A 21,023-nucleotide genomic window follows, 5' to 3' on the forward strand; every position below is an offset into this window, starting at 1 on the left:
AGTGACGTTCGAGTGTCATGATGTTGTGTTTACTGCTTTTTGTTTTCGTGATTTTTACATGAAAATTCGAAGAATGCAAGACAGAGGTAAAACAAAACAACTGTTGACTGCTGTGATGTGGAATATGACGTTTTGAACACCCTCGGGGCACATAATCACCCTCGGCTTCGTCTCGGGTGCTGTGCGCCCCTTTCTCGGTGTTCAAAACGTCATATCCCACATCACAGCAGTCAACAATTGTTACATGGCGACCATTTTCAAAATGGCTGCCATTACTTGTTATTCAATCTAACTTTTGTCACTAGACAAATCTGCGCTGGCCCTATTATATAGCCAAATAGGTTTCTTAAAACACACTCTGACTGTGTGCCAAATGTACGTGCTTGTATCATCAACGGTACAATTCTATTTCACCTATTCGCCCCACTGGTAAGTGGTATTCCCTAACGTGGCGCACTTCCACGTTTCCCCGACTTTCCACATTCAGTTTTGCCAAACTTCTTTGTTGAGAAACTTCAAATTCATTCCGAGTAAAATAATGGTACTACATGTATTACCTTTATAATGTTTGCTGTTGAACCTTTGTGAAAAAATTCAGTGTCTTGAAATTTAGTCCGAAATTCAAAAACGGTGGAGTCCGCAAATTGGACACAAAATCGGCTGAGTGATCCCTAAGGTGGCGCACTTGAATAAATCCCGGCAAATCCGAAGTTTGTAACGGGTAGATAAACTCAAGATTTATGAACAGGAATAAATTGCATTTTGCTCTAGCAAGGCGTGCTAATCAAAGCGAAAAATCAAAGTGCGCCACGTTAGGGGCCGCGCAATGTTAGGGTACATCAACAATATGGTCCTACCAACACACGACCAACACAAAGAAACCATTGCCACACTCACACAATTTCAATGTCGCCCATATTTTCCTTTAAAAGGTATATTATAATACACAAGCCTTGTATAGTCACATAATAAATTACAAAATTATTTAATTAAGATAATAATGACATTCATAATTCCTTAAAAAAAAGAATTCATATAAATACAGGTACTGAAAGATAGTGTGTCGTGTAATGAAACAGAGAGCTTTAATCTATATACATGTACATTGTTTTAAATAGTCTCGCCTTCAAGGCGTTCTTTTTTTACTACGAAGCAGAACGAACACTACTGCGTATACGTGATTTTCATTGGAAAAATCGTATTTTACATAAAATATAAATATATTGCAATAAATCATCGCTAAAAAAAACAATTCACAATACCGTCTGGGCGATTTCAGTTTTATGATAAAGCGTTTTTTCCCTATCTCAGTCAGCGGTTTAAAAAGGTGCTCTTGAGATGAAGTTTAAGCTGTACAAGACTCAAAACATTGAGCTGAATACGGAGTAATTTCAATCAGTTACTGTTTAGTTAAGACTTCATAAAGACTTCAAATCTCTTAACAACATTAACGTAAACGATACTCTACTGTGCTTCAAAGAAGTGGTCCATTGATGGGCGGAGCGTAATATTAAATCGCTTGATGGGTGGTCAAAGTGTGGAACAATTTCAGAACTTGTTTTATTTGAATGAGTGTAATGCGCTTATTCCCCAAACTGGGTCGACTTGTTGTTGTTATTATTCACATTTTGACATAACTTGTATGTTTAAATGTATGCTCTTATCAATTTAGTGCCAAGTACGAATTTCAAAAACTTGTTCCCAGTCCTCTCACAAAAGCGTCATGACCAAAGACACGCGAACCGCCACCGATGAAAGACGGCCAAAAATCTTTCAATAGGTTAGCCAACCACGACCTGAAATAATTACGTTGGAACTCGGGAGAAAAACAGTCTCGAGGCGCGACAGTAGTACCGTCGCCTATACGCGTCACACGATGACAGATTTTTGCCACTGGACAAGCAAGTTCTTACAAGTTCTTAGTAGGCGGCTCGCCGAACCTCATGCAGGCCTACTCCCCGGCAATTTTAGGGAGCGGCGCGGTATTACTTCGAGCAACGCCGCTACAACTGCTCCTTATACACAACACCCATAGCACTGTTACGGGGAGGGTCAGGGGGACACACGGCGGAGATTTTGTTTGGGTAACCCGGCCCGGGTGTAAGCCTATCGCCAAAAAATAAATGATGGTAATTACAAGTGGCGGTTAGCGTTAGCACACTTAAAACAATTTGGTGCTTCTATTTAGGGGTTGGTGAGTTCGGCTAGACATGTGGGTGGAGAGTGGAACTTAAGTTAAACAATCTATTTTCCGCACCCGTGGTCATTGAAATGTGCGGGAAACCGCCATAATGGCTTAATAGAAGTAAATGCAACATTAAACTGGTTTCAAGAATGATTAATTATGACCGAAATAAAATGTGGGTCGAGGTAGCTTGCTAGCACGTGTGCCCAAGCAGAGGAGTAGTATGCAGTGATACCGTGACACATTATGCGGTAGTAAAGCTTGAAGGTCTGGTACCCTTTACACACTAAGGAACTAGAGTTGACAGCCGATTGCCCTGCATAATCATATTGACTGGTAAAGGATCATTTTGGTTAGAAGAACAAGTATCTGTGGTCGGGCACCAACGATTTGTTTTTGTTAAAACACGCTGCCTGAACTGGCTCTCATATTGTACATCAGCACACGAATAATTACACTCGTCCTGATGTTCAGAGGGTGCCCGTCGAAGGGCAGACGCAATATAAAGGCAGCCTTTATATACACGATGTTTTTGTTTAATTGTCTCAATAATGACCTTCAGTTTCTGTCTCAATATAGTTCTATCCCCTGCAGAAAAAAATTAAATGCCTTGGGGCTTTGGTAAAGTGATTTCAAAGTTTCTCAGCTCAATCGGATACTAGGAGTTGTGACCCAGCCGGTTGCACTGTGCACCACCTGTACAGGCCCCTACAATGCAACTCTTTGTTACCGGCTGACGTCACCGTCAGATTGCTGGGACCGTGAATCCCTCGCAACAGCCACCTCTGTCCTCTCTACAGTGATTTCGCCGGCCTCCAGCACCCGACTGCTGTTTGGTGGTGGAGTTGACGGCCGTGGCTGCGTGACGATCACGTCCGTGCTGCCACATCCTCCGGACGAGCAACGGCAAATGTGGGGCGAGTCCTTGGCGGCGTCTTGCAAATCACCAGTCGACGAGTTGTCCTCAGTCGGCCTTTCCCTCTCAGTCGACCTGTCCCGCCCCCGACTCCTCCCATGCCCCGCCCCCTCCTCCGACTCCTCCGACATCCTCTGCAGATGGAAGTCATCAAAGCCGCATTTTCGGGTGAACTCGTTGTCGAACGTACCGTCGCGGTTGAAAAGCGTGTAGACGCGCCTCCACTTGTCCAAGTAAGGATAGAGCCTCTCCACCCTGTTGAAGCTCAAAAAGTTGTTCTTGCTCCAGTGGGGCCGCGCCCGGTACTTGGTGAACAGAAAATCCTCCAATTTCTTGTGGAATTCGTCAATGCCGTATGCACCAGGCAGAAAAGGCACCTGTACGTACACATGAAAAAAATATCATCAAAATTATCATCGACTTTTTCGTCCATTTTTTTTTTGACTTTTTACAATGGCAATCACGATTTTTGTCTACGAATAACAGAGCAATGCGCAGCCCCTGCTCTTGCAGCCAAGTGTAGTTGAAAATACCCTGATGAGTTTTCAACTATGCGTTTCTCTTTTGTTTGAAATTTTCTGACAGGTGTTTCTTTATCCCAACATTTAACTCTTGTCGATCATGTTGCACATTACTGTAAACTTTTGATAGCTCATTCTTAACCCTTGCAACTATGGGCAGCAAACAAAAGTGGCACTATTATGCATTAATCTGTACTATTATAATTTATTATCTTAACCCTGTTCTCAACAAAAGTGTACTTTCATTTTTATAGCCTTGTTCAGCTTTGAAGTTCCGCAAGGCCATGTTATAAGTTTTGTCATGAAATTTTGGCTCAAAAATTATTGCTGGAGCGTGCAGAGGGCGTATTCACATGGGACATTTTCTGGGACACACAGTGCTTGGGGGAAAAAGTGCTTGGCGGACGGGAAGCGGCAGAAAAGCAAAGGAGAGTTGTTTTGCCGTGCGCGCACGGAAGGGAAAAGTGTTCTGATACGGCCATCGGGCCATCTCACGCAAGAAGTTCACCGATGATTTTCGTTTGGGTGTTGGGAGATAGGCCTATACCACCATCACGGGGTCAATATGTCAGGTGCCGGGGCCTGGCCACCACGGAGCGGGTTGTCGCCCCGAGCCGCGCCCCGCGCTGCCCCGGCTGGCGAACGTGCCCAACGCCGCTTTTTCGGTTCCCCTCGACTAGCACCGAATTTCAACCAGCCGCGTCCGTAATTTGGGGAAACAAACTCCGGCCGGTTGGGGACGGAAACAAGCGCTCTTAAAAAGCCCGAAGGCAGGACCGGGACCGGCAGAAACCGTGTCATTATCGAGGTTTTCCCTCTTGTTCATGATCCTGAGATATGCCGTCATTATTATTATTGGATGACAGTTGTGTTGTCCCAATATTCGGCTGATCGTTAGTTATAGGTGTATTATTTGTCCACGTTAGTGCAATGCACTTGTGCATGTTTGGTTTAACCGAAGCCAGTCCAGGTGCGCCACTGACCCTATTCCAAGATTCTAGCACAGGTCAAATTGGGACTGGTAGCCGGCAATGCCTGTATTTATAAAGGTCAGCGCAGATGTCCAGCGCAGACAGGTACCCGACTATTTTTTTCACTGGTTACTTTCCCTGTGCCAATATCAGGCCATCAAGCGCAACCAACACAGTTCGCAATTTCGACATAAGAATGGTTGGGTACCAGGGAAATATTACGTCAGTCGCCACTAACTGCCAACCGCATTGTAAAGCAATTTTGGTCAAGTACCCTGAAGCAAATTTCAACGTGCACCTTGACCGTTAACTAAATTACCTTTGCCATTACCACTGAATATTATTCTTTTGTGAAAATACCTTAAATGGTAATCATTTTTACTTGGCATGCCCTTTGGGTACACATAAACAATCCAGATTTATTTTCCAGCAAAAATCTCGATTCACAAACGTTTCATAACCACGAACAATTTTGTGTGATTTTAATTTTTTTTTCCAGATTTGTATCCAGAACTTCCCAAACGGAACTTCTTTCTGCAAGTGGCCTGCAAGAGACTTAGTGAACCGATCGCATAGCTGGTAGGCACATTTCTTTTTCAGTCTTTTGTCCGTGAAGCTTGCAAGTTGTGCTGATTGTTGGATCATTTTTTTTAAGGAAACAAAGTAATCCGACGCAGTACGGCTGTCATAACTTTTCAAAGTCCATCTGGCAATACATTGTTTAATCCGCGACCCTGAACATGGGAACACAACTCAGCCACCAAAAATAACAATTATTCCGAGATTTTTTTCTCTCTCTCCGATAGCATTCCACGGTCACTTATTGTCAAATTAGGCGACAACTCCAAAGTTAACTCGCGTCGACAGATCCCATCAGTGGGCGCATTAAGGCTTAAACGAAGCCAGGGCTGGCTCGACGCCTGTCCGTTTAGCCCCAGCCGTACCCATACTCGCCCTACAGGCCCAGCCGACGCACCAAAATTGAATCACAAGAGATTTTTTTTTGATTTGGTCATAAACTGCGACAATAACACTCGGAATCGACTCGGTGCAGCTGATCAACCCAAGGCCCTAATGGAGCCAAATCGCCCCCAACTGGGCGCTTTTGACTCGCTTGCACGTCTTCATTTACACGCTCACACCACATCAGACTTGAGCCTCGGACCGTGTATAAACTCTTCGTTTCCTCAAGAAAATTTGGGTGTGATTTCCCTTGGGATGGCGGTAAGGCAACACCGATACGGCTCGTCGGGATGTGCAAAAGTGCAAGTGAAATCGAGGGCTCTTAAATATTCTGTTGCCTTAATACAGGTGTCAGATTGTCACAAAGGAGGGAAAAATACGCGTACCTGCGATTCGCAAAAGGAGAATTACGACATCTCAAAACCAGAGTATTGAGTATATCGTGCCAAGTTTCACGCATACGATAAACCTAGAAAATTTTAAGTTTGGAAAATTTACGAGTTTGAAGTTGTGCTACTTTTTTTTAAACAGAGTAGGCCCCCTATATTATTTTGGTTTCTACAATTGAGTATTTAATTCAACACAACTAGAATTGGGATAAAGTGCAATTGAACAATGTGGGATTTTCTCATTACTCATCAGGGCACAGGCGTGTACATGTACATGACTACATCATACCCAAAGAGCACGAAGAAAGAAATCATAAAAATCACCTTCATTTTTTTCTCAGTGGAAACTGATACTTTCTTGAACTTAGAGTTTGTGGATCACCGTAACTTACCTCGATGTAGCAGTACCGGTCGCAGAGACCCCCGTCCGGTGTGTGCCGGTTGGCCGGGCTCATGTACAAGTCGTCCGCCTTGACCATACGCACGTAGATGGGCAGAAGCGTGTAGGTCTGGTACAACTTGCCGTACTCCTGAAGTACTCTGACTATGTCTGCCAGGGCCGCGTCAAGATCTTCCAGTGGGATGCAGTACTCGGCAGTCTTGATACTGTGAGAGAAGCAATTTGTCTTCAATACTAAGACTTCGGCTTGGTTTGCTTTGACCTAATGTGCCGAAGTTTTGCTCTCGATTCGTCGCGACGACACAGGACGATTTCAATCATACGTTACTTTATTCAGGACTAAAGGTCTACATTTCAACCGTCTTTTTTTTTTCGAAATTCACTCAAGATGCATAATTAAAAAAAAGAAAACATATCAAAAAACAAACAAGTAGCAACGTGTTAATTTTATAACTAATTTACAAGTAAGGATAGATATACAGAGCCATTTCTTAAAACGCAAACGTCAACCCAACAAAATCTATCAACAGCGAATTGTTCTAGAATGTAGTTGATTATAGCACAGAAAGCATGGACACTTTGTTATGGCTGATGGATTCTAGAGGATTTAACAGCTAGGCTTCTCTCTCAGCTGTATAGTTGGATTCTGTGGGATCCAGCAAGGTAGCTCGTGCTATTCCAAAGGCTGTTAAGAGGTAGCTCGTGCTATTCCAAAGGCTGTTAAGAGATATAAAACATCGGAACACTGAATCATTTTATACTTACTGTAGGTTTCCGTTGGTGAAGGTGAGCACGTTGTACCATTTCTGGATGTAGGGCGCATCTCGGGCGAACTGATGCAGTCCGCAGTCCGCGAACCACGGGATGAAAGACGGTAGGCAATGAGCTCCCAGCTGCAGGCACGAGGCAGAACAGTCTGTCTGCAAGGAAAACCAGAACATTTCATTTTTCCTTTCTAGTACTTTTGTCTTTCTATGAGTTATATAATCCTCGTAAATGTGATGTCATTGGAAAGTCAAGTTAGGGAAGTGGTGCCTTCTTTGCTCTCCATCTCTGTAACTCGGCTCCAGAATTGGACTTACCTGAACGATCTGGCAGGCACTCTGCCCCCGACATCCCGTGCACGCGCAGCACTGGAAGTTGAGGCAGCAATCGCACTGGCAGCTGCCCGTGGACTCCGTCCTCTCCCCCGACAAGTAGACGCTCTTCAGCACGGTCCGGCTCGGATCCTCTCGACTCCGCCTCGGAAACGGGTTGACGAAGAACGAGAAGTACTTCCCCTGGCCGGCAGACATGCTCTTCACCGTCTCCGGTATCCTGAAGACCGGCTTCTGGTCTCGACACGAATCCGTTGGTATCGATTCCCCAGCCTCAGAGTTCGTGCTGTAAGTTGTCGGTTTGAAACCCCCGGTAGTGGTGGTAGAGACGGGGGCTTGCGTGATCGGTCTCGAGTCGGCAGTAATCGATTCCGGCCAGTCCATCTCGATATAGTGTCTGGTTTCTCGGATGTTGTAGACGGGGACGCAGGTCAGCGTGACCGAGTAGATGACTCCGAGGGAGCCGAAGCCCACGGCGGCGGCACGGAACACGTCGGTGCTGTGAATGTCCAACACAGGGTCGCCGTACTTGGCAGCTTCAACCCGCCGACGTACCGTCTCGAAATCTTCGTCTATTTCCCCTTCTCGGGGTATCCTGACCCGCACCTCAATTCCCCCACAGATAATCATGTGAAGCTCGGCTACAAAGTTAGACTGCGGGGAAAAAAACACAAACAAAATACTTCAACTATTGAAAAAGTCTTCAAAAAGAAGAGGAAAATGTGGCCGCAATCATTTGACCTATAAAACTGATTCCTAGGTCACTCACAACATACATCATAAAACTGCTCCGTGCACGACATATAGATCATGTTGTCATCTGCAAAAACGATTATTGACGAATTGTGTTCTAGAAAAGAACAAGCTGGAAATCAACAAAAGAAGGAAAAGCCTGTGTACATCCAAATAAACATCCCATCAATCATGCTGAAAGAATATAGAGTTCCCTAAAACGGTGTCAGAGTTGAATCAAAAAATGATATCACGGTGGAGAAATCATAATGTTTGTTCCCCCCTTCGTCCTTTCCTCTGAGAGTTTGCCTCGCCGTGGATGATAATCCATCACAGGCCCCGTGAATTACGGGGCCGGTTCAAACTTTGGCAAAGACACGTACACGAACCGACCGCCCATGCAAGGTAAGGGCTACGCCGGGTCAGGTCCTCGAAGAATTGGAGAACACCCAGCAACGCCGGGCAAAAAAATCCTTCGGACTTGGTTCCAGGGCTCGATTAGATCAAGAAAGCACAGGGGATTTTGTTCGCTGCCTAACCTTGAATTTGGATGCCCTTGAGATTCCGAGTCACGGTAATGTTAGACTGCTCTAGGCAGTGTAGAGAGCACTACTTAATAGCATTAAAATACGTGATGAAATGCATTGAAATGAAATTAAAATTAATGTAAGAACGAATGCGTTTTCGGTTATGGTCTCCTTTTAACCCAGAGCCTTATGCAGTTATGTCCCTCGTTGGGGCACAATCGACCTTGGCACAGTAAACTGAAGAAAACAAACAAGTTTAGACAGCGTGTGATTTAACATTTGCAGTGTGGCAACACAAATCGAGAATTTTATGACAGAATTCATTACAAAACTAAATCTTACCATAGTGGGATAGTCCTGTCCCGTACCGTGCGTGGACGTGCTGATGATGCCGGCAATCGTCTGGCCGGCGTAGTTGCCCATGCACGGCAGGCTCATGCCGTAATCCTCGTCGATCACGCGGACAAAGTCGTGGAGTTTCATACCTCCCTGGACCTCGATGTGGAACAGGGAACCGTCCTCTGTCTGCTTCTCGACCCGAAGAATCTGGTTGAGTGCCGTCATGTCTGGTGATGGTGTCCAAACAAAAAGTCAACTTAGTCAGTCCTGAGTTTTCGGCAGCTTTGTAGACGATGCAGGCCCTACTTGGAATTGATCGGCAAGTGCATCATAAGTTCGGGCACAAGTTAATCACAAGTCAGAGTTTGAAAATGTAATAAGCAGTTGGTTACTCTGACTTGTTGCCAAAATGTACAGTAGCTGATATACGGGGTATTAAACCACCTTCTTGGGCCGCAAAAAAGGAAAATCGTACAGAAAAACACAAGAAGTGCCTGCTAAACCACCCCTCCCCCTTCATCCAAGCACGAAATCTGCCCTGATAAAACATCAAAAAATTGGATTCGTCATTTCATAACTGTGACCCCGATGAAGTCTATAGATAAAGATAATGACCCAACCGTGACCCAAATTAATTAGAAATAACTTTGACCTTTGAGCCAGAGATGGTGTACTCACCTATCAGGACATCCCTGACGTTGGTCAGTTTGGACCAAGAGGAGCCCGTGCCCACGGCCCGGACCTTCAGGTCATTCTTCTGGGCAAAGTGGACAACAGCCGCGATCTGTTGGACGGCGTTCAGGCCCTGTTTCAGCTCGACTTTGTCCAGTTTCATCCCTAAAAATTTATCATTAAAAAAAAAATGGTACAAGATTGTGAATAGGAGTCTCAGGCACCGTTTCTGACCGAAATGAGGGGAATTGAGGAGATATGTTTTAGAAGAATTTCAGAAGATAATTAAAATTTAATTAGATTTTTTGATGTCTTTTTATTATAAACAAATTTGGGGAAGATATGAGCAAATTAGCTTATCTCTGTTTTGTGAGGAGGAATGAAACTTGTAGATCTCAGAAAATATACCTTGGGTTAAATTATTATCGAAACGTGCTGTTCTATTAAGTGTTTTTTGTTAGCCGTCTAATTGTGCACAACATTTTCAACTAACATGATGAAAAACCGAATTCACCCCTTACAGCTCATTGAAGTTTGTCAAAGTATATTACAAATTCATTTATTTATAACATGCTTACACACACACAAACATCAATTTTGCCAACAAATTCCTCTGAAATTGACTTCTTGCAGTGCCTAATGAGACGTCCCGACCTTGGCTGTGCAAGTTTTGGGGTATCGAGTTTGGAATCTTTTCATATTTCGTCAATGAGTTGGCATTCATATCGCCTGGAGGCGAATCCAGCGAGTTCCAGCGTCGTGTCCTCATCACCGCAAAGGGTTAGAGGGGCCTTGAGGCTCGAAACGCCCCGCGTAATGGGCCAGCAAAATCGGGTCCGGGACAAGGTTACTTGGACTTTTTTCTTTCTTATCTTTCTCTCTCTCCCAGTTAACAACTTGACAGAGAGTCACGATAGAAAAAGTGCAGGCACTTTTGTTGTCCTTGTGCCGAGCGTTTAGCCCGACGAAACGATCACCCCGAGGGAACACTCAAGTCTTTTCACGCAGGGGTTTGGATTAGCACCTGTACTTGAACAAATTGTTGGTAAATTTAGAAATCTCAGCCGACGACCGAAAAAGAATAAAAAAGAAGCGATGCGGGCGCTGAAATAGCATCTGGCTTTTCGTTCAACGCTGTGTGGCATTTAACATTTTTATCCCTTCACGACACTATACAAATACCAAGTATATACGTGATGGGCAACTGCACTATTTTAAAACATTCCAAAGTCTGAAGGATTCCCGGGGGATGAAGAGCAAGATTTTCATGTTGTATTCTTTCCTCTTAAAAGGGCTGGTGAGACTACAAAAACCACGGCGCACCCATCAGGTACCCATGCTTTGCCTCTTTGGGCCCGCAGTGGTTCACTGCACTGTCTTGCCGGTGATTAAGACGCAATGATGGGGTTGATAGCGAGAGAGCCCTTCGGCCATGGCTGGGTGGTTGTCTAGGGGTGCCGCACGCGATGCGGTATACTCTTTTCGTCTCATCTCTGATCTGTCAGTCTTGCAATCCCTTTCCCCCGACCCGTTATCGTCATCGCTCACCCTCCATTCCCACCCCAAGAATACTTCAACAAAACCCCAACAGAGTTCTTCCTTCTTTTTCCCCCCTTTTTCACAATCTGTCTGAAAGTTTCTGTAGTGATTTATCACGCATGCCTTCCCTGGCCCAGAACAGAGATGTACCGAGTTGTGACGCCAGCGGCTGCCGATCCCGTGAACATCTCGAGCGAAGGATTCACTGGATCTTTTGGCCACCCACTTCAGAAACCATGCCCTTTTCCTGATCTTGTTGTCCCACGGGTTACCAACGAAACATATGCTCGGCAATAAACTAACATTAAGGGCTTACAACTTGCATTTCAGAACATTCCCATACAGATCTCCCGAGATTATCTTATACTAAAATTTAACTACCTTAAAAGCAAGTCGGGCCGGGCTACACCACCCATGCAATGTCTTTTACATTGCCCCAACGGACTCACAAACAGTTGGTTTTTGTCCATTATCACCCCAACCAAACTACAAGGTACAAAAGTGGATAAAATTAAATAAAAACCCACTTCATAAAATGTTTGCCTGACAAGTTTGGATGCGGATGAGTGTTACAGACCTGTCATCAACTTGAAACGCATTTTCTATGAGTGGGGTAAATCGCCATAACTATAACCGAACCGAATCTCGGCAGTTTAAATATTCGAATTCCGAGGAGATTCCGACCGGAAAATGAAATAAATTGATATTGAACAAAAAATCACTCACCCCTGATCATGTTCCTTTTGACTGGAGTGTTGGTGGGCTTGAAGTAGTCCACCAAGGGTTCCACGGTCTCGGTGCCGTCGTAGTTGTAGAAGACCTTACGGTCGCCGTAAGAGCAGCTCCGGATGCAGGGGAAGACGGCCTGGTGGCAGGGTCGCAAGCCGAAGCAGCAGTCGACCATACTGCAGGCGCTGGCCAGGCCCTGGTAGATGGACTTCAACATGGTGGTGGTATATACCTTAAACAAAATCAAGAGGAATCGTATCAAGCTCTGACAAATTTAGCGTTGTTGATTGTTTGGTTACAAAACCAGCTTTTTAAGGCATGCCTTTTGGAGTTGGGGACATAGGTTCTTAATTATTAGTCAGTCGTTGAAGCTACCTCTCTATGATAAACTGGGAGGCTGGTAACTTCCGCGAGCTGACTCGGTGTATTTACTATTTATGATTTGGTATTTGGCTGCGTTACAGAACTGATGATGCAACCAACGCCAGTTCAGGATGTACCGTGCATGCCATTAATCATGAACACAGTCGTCATAATGGGCGTCCTCTACCTCTCGAAATGATTCAATTTTCAAAAATAAATCATACTGTTTGGCTTTGTCCGTGTTGTGCTAAACATCACGTCAGCCGGAATCGGGTAGCCGGCAGTACGATATCATTTTGACGGCATTAAATCCCGAGGGAACGACTCATTCCTCTAACAGGAAAAAAAACAAGGAAGTACTCATGCTGCCAAAAAAAAGTGACCTATAAAAAAGTATGCAAAGAAACTCGTTTTTCTATAAAAATAGAACAGTTTTGGATTTTTTAATACACGTTTTTCTTGTGATTGCGCCCTCTATCTACCAAACTAAACACTTTGTTTTCCAGTAGATTCCATAATATCGTACCCGTGATACAATTTCTGAAAGTACCAAAGCAAATATATAAAAGTGAGACTTATAATCATCGCCTGACTTGGTGATAATATCATCAGCACTAAATTTTCATTCATTTTTTTCAGAGCAGAATATAAACAGACATCGTGGTATAGTGTGTTCCACATCACGAACACAAACTCATCATCAAAGACATGACCATGCACCACCTCGATATCTTTTCCCGCCAAATTCTTCCAAAGTTCCAGAGCCCCGCGTCTCCGGCACATTTATTTCGAAGCCCCTGATTTTTTTTGTTTCGGTGGTGTTTCCACAACAGCCGTATGGCCCAACTCCAGTTACCGTTAAAGTGCAAGGGACCCTCCCAGGGCTCCCATATCGCCGGGAGCTGGGCCAAGCTGGCTTGACATTGAACCGGCTTTGTTGCCGCTATCACGTTTCTTCCCCTTCTCTTTCTCTGTCAGTATACGGTGCTCTCAGAGAGATCAAAGCGTGAGTGTGCAAGAAAGTAAACCGGCGTCGTGTGTGTGTGGAGTTTCATCCGGGCACCGCAACGATCAGCCCTCCGTCCATATATTATCATTACCCTAGGCAATACAGTAATACTACTATAGCACGCATGTGACATGTACACGGCCCTGTCATGGTAAGACTGAGAAAGCAAAAAAATGATTTCATCTGCCGACTTGTTTGGACAGCGTTAAAAGGCTGCAGTCACCTGCACTGTCTCAGCTTTGCCATCAAAACCAACTCTCGATACGCCATACCAACACGGGCCAACCAGCATTCTCAGTTTCGGAATTATGGGGGGAAAATATACAAGCGTCAGCCTTTTTATTCCAGTGAAATTACGAGTGCAATAAATGAAACGAGTCTCTGTAAAATGACTGTTACGAAACATCAAAGATGTTTTTGCAAAGTCTCTGTTGTGGCTACAGCCTTGAATTATCAGATCGCGCATTGCAGACATGGAACAAAATGTACGGAATTACATAAAGCCTTGTATACAGAAAATAGCATTTCCATATGTCTACCATACACAGCTTTTGTGGTGCGTGTACATACCTGCGCCTTATACCAAGTTGACACACTATGTTCACGTCCAACCACGGGTGTATAGAACTTCCTAGACTTCCTACAAGAACGACGAAACGCTTGCTTCTAGTCGGAAGTGCTCAGCGAACCCAGTGTCGAAATGCGAGCAGTCTGTGGAGTCCACCAACTATCACGAAATACTCACACTCACACCGCCCCCGTTTTATCAATGTCCCATTTCAATTCATCCGAAGCATCGCTTCCGATATGTATTAAGTAGCTTTGGAATTCCGGGGGCACATAGATTAACTCCGGCGAGAAGAATTCAAATAAGTTACAGATATCGGTTGTAATCCGGATTTAAGCCCCAGACGGATAATCTGGTCGGATGGGGGGCGGCTGGCGTATAGCATACACCGCGCACGAGGCTCTTGCGTGGGCCATACAGACCAGTGGGTCTTACAAAGTCTAGTTTCGGGGCCAATTTTTGACTGCCTTTGGTATTTCGGTGATGGCTCTCCCACTGTGAAACTCAGTTAATTCTTAAAATTGTCTGAAGAATGTTCGTTGTTTTTCTTCTCCTAGAGAATGGATCAGAGCTTAAACACGTAACTTATCGAACTAGAAACTTCCTTCGTATTAATAACCAGACACAAAAGTCACGTGCATAGAGTACGAACGTTTGGAAAAGACGATGAAGCTCAGCAGTCGTCATTTAGTAGCAGAAACATATAATGTTACTCTAGCAGTTCGTCATCAATTCATAGTACAAGTTGAGAAAAGTATTTGTTAGCTTATCGAGAACATCTAACACAGTGATGAACGCTCACAGCACGTTTACCTTTTCCAAAGTAAAGGACAGTTACGAACTTAGACATTACTTTTCAGCGAGCATGATAATTTTCAAGAAAAGTAATTATGCACGCGCCATTTCATAATCTCTTACTATATAGGCTCCATCTCAATCTACAGAACTTTCCAAATAAATAGAATTTTATTGTGTACGTGCAAAAAAAATGACATTCGCCTATTGTGTAATCACACTTCACAGTGTGGTCGGAATAAGCGTAACCATTGATTGATTCAATTCTGTGATATCTGAATATCTCTGATTGAGTTCATCTGTTCGAGCTTGCACAGACCGAACTCATCATGTCAGGTCTAATCTGGGACAGGTTTCGACCTTCGTACTTTCCCAGTATAACTGCATCACCGGAAACGCAGCCATGATGCGGTCACGGTCCGACAATTAAAGGAGGAGGAAAACTCAAGACTTTTGGGGGGAGAGCTCAAGGGACAGGCTGTCACACTTTGTGGCGTAAAAGAAATTGAATCTTCATTATAAATGACAAATCCTCCTAGTCTGTTTGCGGTCGTTGGGTTGGTATTTCAAGATGTCTGAAGTGTTGGTTGTTAAGGCTATTAGCCTAGTGCTTGGTTTGATCTTCACACCAAGGGGGTTCGAATCCCTACCGAGATAGATTTGGAGTGAAACTATCACATTTATCAATAAAATGTGGTAAGTTGAGGGATTTAAGAAGACAAAACAAACTACAACAAGTTATATAGTTTGTGTACTAGAAAATATATCAGCATCATCATCAACATCATCATGACCACTTGGAGTACCGTATATTACTAAGCACATTCATCACACAATGAAAACAATTCAATTTCTTTCATAATCATATCTAAGTTATGGGTGAGTGATAGCCCCGAATTTCTGTCTTTTTGGGCACATTATAGAAAGTCTAGCTTTGGTGCTTACGCTGCCGAAAACAGGCGCAGTGTTAAATTGTACACCACGTGGTATCTACAATGAACAACGTGACAGGTACGGGTAAGTTATAAGGAATAAATTGTATGTAGTTTTCGCAGTGTAATACCTTACAACTAAGGAGACGTCTGGGACCCCGTCAAAGCCTGCTGTCACACTGAGCCTCTAACACCAGCCCCCAAACGTCACTCTTCATTGCGAAACCTTCTCGTGTCATAAAATAACTCCAAATTTCAATGACAAGTATTAAAGAGAAGCCATTACGACACAAAATGCTCGTAATTGACAGCTGCATCGGGGCGGAAGACCACGGGATTTTCCCTGCGTCGCCGTCTCGTATCATGTCGCCTCACATCGAGCGTAAACGAGTCACTTGTTCCCCGCTTGATCCCTCTTTTCAAAGGTAATGTATCCCCTCTTTCGGTGATAAAGAGATTGAGAAAAAAAGAGGGTTCTTTACTTTGAACAGGAGAGCAAACCGGATTACACCGGTTAGTTTTTAAGTATCCATGCGCTTTTAAAGATCCAGACTTTTTTTGTGGCAAAACTTTGGAGACATCAATTTGACTTGGTATCGATTGCCGTAAATGGATTTCTCTACGCTAAAACCTATTCAGTGGGATATAAGCATAGAATTAGGAATACGATCTCAGGACTACAAATTATACCACGGGTGAGCTGTCAATCACCTCATAAGATACTTTGGCTCACCATTCTAGCTTACACTCGAGTATTATATCATGGTATATGACTCAACTATTGCATAATTCCATACAGCCAGCGTAAATGAAATTCGGGGAAAGCTTTAAGATAGGAGTGGTATATATTTTTTTCTTTGGGGAATTTCCTCCCTTCCCATAGCCAACGGCGAACATTTTCTGTACTTAAGACGGTAGCCCAGAATGTTGAGATGTAGGCCATAGTGCACTGATTTTGCAAATGTGAGAATTTATAAATTGCCAATAATAATGTTCCACATAACTGAAAAGGAGTTTCGGTGATAACAGAATTCCACGTCACCGACTGTTGCAATTAAAGGGCCCATTTACATGAAATGTACTTGTAATAATGTTTTTTCTGAAAATTTCTACTCCTCTCAAATGTATGAAAACTATTTGACATCCGTTGTTGGTTTATCTTATTGAAAAATCCACTGCTTTAAACATTTAGATTTTTTCCTGACAAATTAGGGCGCTGTCGCACTGATGTCACTTCAGGAAGACACTGTTCAGTTTAGGGTTTTTCTGTTCAATTTGTGAGCCAAAATTTGCTCATATAAAACATTTGTGAGAAACTTTGCTCATTGGCCCACTGTCACGTACTGAAACAACAGTAAATCACAAGAGACAAGAAATTTTACGACTACAAAACATCCAAAATTCTGGCAAATTTTGGTGCTGAAATAGCTGTAATATTGAGGTTTCCGCCTGAAATGACATCAGACTTTTGCTCATGAATATGCAAATTTTTATTAGCATAAAACCCAAAAGGCACCAATGAATGCCCTTAAAAATGGTAAAATGAAAATTGAAAATCCGGTTAGATAGGACACAAGGCGCGTTTACAAATACAAGGACTGCATTTTAAAAACTACATTACATGGGCCCTTTTGAAATAAGATGGATTACATAATTTAGTGGCATAGGGAATAGGGGAATTGCATTCTAAAAGTCTTGAAAAAGATGAGCATTGCTCAGAGACATGTCAAAATACAGTGCGTACGGGTTTCTTTCTCTTCTGTGAGAGATTTAAAGAATCGATAAACTCTGGATAAGAAAAGTCAACTTGTCCCATCAAAGACTGCTTAATGCGATGACAAGGGCGTTAAGGCGATCAACGGAGGAAGTGTTTCATTTTTCTCTGAGGGCCGACCGGCGGGCCTGGCTAGCGCTGCCTGGCGGGGTGGGAAGGACACCCAGCCACGCTGGAATAATAGCACTTTTATAACAGGCAAGTCGGTCTTTTTTATTTTGACTATATAACACCGAGTCAACTGTTAATTGTGGCAGACAACAAGCACCGCTCGGCTGGGGATCCGACCATCATCAACGGGTTAAAATGATTAAGAAACCGGTCCACAACCGCGCCCCGCATGCTCTAACCTCGGAGTAAGTATCAAGGATGACAAATATCAACTCCGTTTCTACTTACACAACTCATGGAGGAATAAGAACACATGTGCGGTTTTACAAGACACTATAAGATGGTCGTATAGAAATTATTATGGACTTAAAAATATATTATTAGGCTCAGCTGGAAGTGCTTACCACGCAGTGTGTGTAGAGAGAACTTCGATGGTGTCGTCGGGGTCTTGAGCTCCGCCGTGGAAAAGTGCGATCTCTCCCACTGAATCCGCGAGTATTTCCCGCTGAGAAGTTTCTCCGATGAGGCAAAAAAACAGTTCAATAAACCCGCTCTTTGTTATCAGGACGAACTTGAAGTCACGAGTCACATTACGCGAGCGCACTCCACACTTAATACGAGAAGACGGTGTTTTATCGTTCACGTGTGTCTCACATGTAATAACAACACACACTGTACTATAGCAGGGTATTTGTTTTTGGCACGAGAGCCTGACTTTTAGACGTGCTACTCCGACCTCGTCACTTGAGAATCTGAAGACTGGCCTCGAACGTCTTAGGTTTATATATCCCAGTAGCGCTAGCCTAGTGCGTGTCAACCGCTCGTGTGTCCCGAGTTGTTTTGGTGACGTCACCTCAGTTGTCAGGCAAAATTCTTCTTACTACAGGCCCGCGTGCGTTTTGTGTTTGCACAAGATCAGCGGCCAGTCCATACTTGGTTTGGGGGAAACTTCTTACTGTGAAATTGGAGTCCACTTTTGTTCTGTTCGCAATTAAATTCGAGAGTTTTCTTTTAAGGAAGGGGGTCGATTGCCAGATTTCTTTCACCTTTATACTCCCATTTTCTGGTTTAGAATCTTTCTTCCAATTTTCGGACTTGGTATTTTACATGTTTGCTAAACGGTAAAATTGTTATTCTTGAAAGTTCTGTTCAAAGTGAAAGTGCTGGAATGAATAATGTTTTCTGAATAAGGAAGTGGTGAGATCACAACAAATAGGGGATTTCCACTTGTAACAAGCCAAATGTATGTAGTAGGTCAACATTTAGTTTTCACGGCATAATGAGATAATTCAACATTTCAAGCCTCATTGAGAAAATCAAGAGTTGACTTGTATTTTTTTTTTGCACGACCCATCAAATGAACCATATAAATATCTCCTCAAGCCAAAATGACAATGGTCCATTGTAAAAAAGGTAGACTTTTTGGAAAAAGTATCATTTGCAGTTACAAGCGGCAAGACATTTTAAGTGATTTCAGTCTACCGATTTCGGGAGCGGCCAGTCTGGGGTTGGAATGATTACTTTGTGGCCGCGGCGGGTTTTTGGTCTCAATTTGCCGCGAGCAAATTCGAGGTAGGTGTTTGGTGGCCAGAACTTTTTTCTCAAAGGTTGTCTGTACTTGTGTGGGTCATCATCATTTTGAAGTTCCCGCTAACATAAACAAAGGAGTGGGGAAAGTCACAACACAGTCATATCACTGTATTTTATACTGCAGTGACCAATGCTGAGTCATAGACCCCGGTATATGCGGGGTTTCCCTGATGCTATTTTCTTCTTCCGTGCCTAAATCGACGCTCCAGCATCCGGAGACGATAAAAACTCATCGGAAGTGCAAGAAAACCTCAGCACCCAACCCACAGAACATTCTTGCCAACTTTTTTTTCAAAACTGACTACACTTCCTGACAAATTTTCCGACAAATTTTGGAAAAATTTCGGTCCGATGAATCGACAAATTGGAGGTATAATTTTCTTGTGAACTTGGGTTAGTAAACTGAAAAGGAAAAAAGTGCGAAATTGTTGCTCAACATCTTGACCAACTTGGTCAAAATGTTTGAGCAACATTTCTCCAAGAGTTGATAAAAGTTTACTCGAGTCGACCAAGATTTGAAGACATATTGATACCAGTTGTCGGATAGAACATAGAGCATAGAACAACATTGCCCCACATTATGTTACCAATTTTTTTACGATGATAGTTGATAATTGTTTTATTCGTCCCGGCGTTTGACTTTTAGGTCTAAAAACCGCGGCTGAAATCTCGTTTGATTGGCAAATGACTAATTGTTTTATGGCGACTTCAGTTTCCTCAAACTGATGGCCAATTAACTGGGAGAGGTCTGCCGACCATGCAAGACTAATTGCGGTGTTTGATGGAGGGGTGATGAGTCACTCAGCCCACTGTCCCGTAAGGGTATAGGGTGTCCCCCGTGCCTTGTATTACTTCCAAGGAATCGGCTAAAAATCTTCGTTCGGCCCGGCTTCGCAAGGTCGTCTAGCCACCACCCACTTAGTGAAAACAGTTAGCAAAAAGGAAAGTTTCTCCCTAAATTTAGATTTGTAACATCGACCTTGCTCTGTGTGTGACTCAGTTTAGTAAACGATTTATTTGGAGTAAACAGAAAATGCGATGCAGATGTCTCGCGCACGTTTACGCTGTGTGGTGCGAAGATGATGTTTACTTGTACCACTTCCTGTGTGAATGCAAAGACCAATGGCGTTTCGTAATCTGTTGGTATCATTAGACCAATGGCGTTTCGTAATCTGTTGGTTCGATGTATCATTGACTTTGATGTAAAAAGTATAATTGCTTGAGATGGATATTTGTGGCGAGATGAAGTAAATTTAAAAATGCATGCCCTATATATGGGATCCCTGTTGCCATCATTTACCGACGTAATTATGCTCGGTACTTTTCAGAAGATTTTTTTAAAAACGAAAATAATCTTTCACTTAATTTTTCAAATGTAATAAATTTTATTTGTAAATGGATCTAATTAATAGGGAGGACTTGAGGGGACTCTTTTCTGAATGGGGAACTTATATTTCTTCAAAATAATTTTTAAAAACCCTCATGTTTGATCGTCCCCAAATTTTGAGCCGGGTCATGTTTGATTGTCACCAAATTTTGAGCTGGGCAGGAAGGGGGAGGGGACAGGCTTCGAGCGGGGATTGGGAGTGCTTCCATCCCGCAAGGTTATTAATGAGGTGTTTTATAAACAGTCCTGTGGTTCAAGCGGTACATTGGGAGACGAAATCGACTTTAAAAACATTGCAAATCAGAACATTCAGTAGTTTGATCTTAAAAATTTAAAAACTAGGGCTGTTTTCTTGTTCTATGGTACATGTATAAACATACAAAAAATGGTAAAACATAAAATTTCCATTATAATTTTTTTCGGGGGTGCTCAGGCTTAAAATTGAAGTATCCAAAATAAATGTCTCTGAAAGGTTTCGTTATCATTGAATCATAAAAGTCAAGGGTCGATTTTT

At 43.2% G+C, this 21,023-nt stretch overlaps 1 protein-coding gene across 1 annotated transcript; it reads right to left on the reverse strand.

Annotated features, from left to right (window-relative positions):
- Window positions 1-914: 914 nt before the first annotated feature.
- LOC119732483 lies at window positions 915-18,374 on the reverse strand. The gene is made up of 8 exons (XM_038206011.1): window positions 17,937-18,374; window positions 11,978-12,212; window positions 9,719-9,877; window positions 9,044-9,267; window positions 7,428-8,096; window positions 7,111-7,265; window positions 6,338-6,551; window positions 915-3,478 (listed from the first exon to the last, which is right to left on the reverse strand). Exons 2-8 carry the CDS (start codon window positions 12,195-12,197, stop codon window positions 2,912-2,914), a joined length of 2,208 nt encoding a protein of 735 aa, XP_038061939.1. The 5' UTR covers window positions 12,198-12,212; window positions 17,937-18,374; the 3' UTR covers window positions 915-2,911.
- Between the last annotated feature and the right edge of the window lie 2,649 nt (window positions 18,375-21,023).

Source organism: Patiria miniata, unplaced genomic scaffold (genome assembly GCF_015706575.1).
Source record: "Patiria miniata isolate m_02_andy unplaced genomic scaffold, ASM1570657v1 HiC_scaffold_24, whole genome shotgun sequence".
Taxonomy (NCBI): Eukaryota; Metazoa; Echinodermata; class Asteroidea; order Valvatida; family Asterinidae; genus Patiria; species Patiria miniata.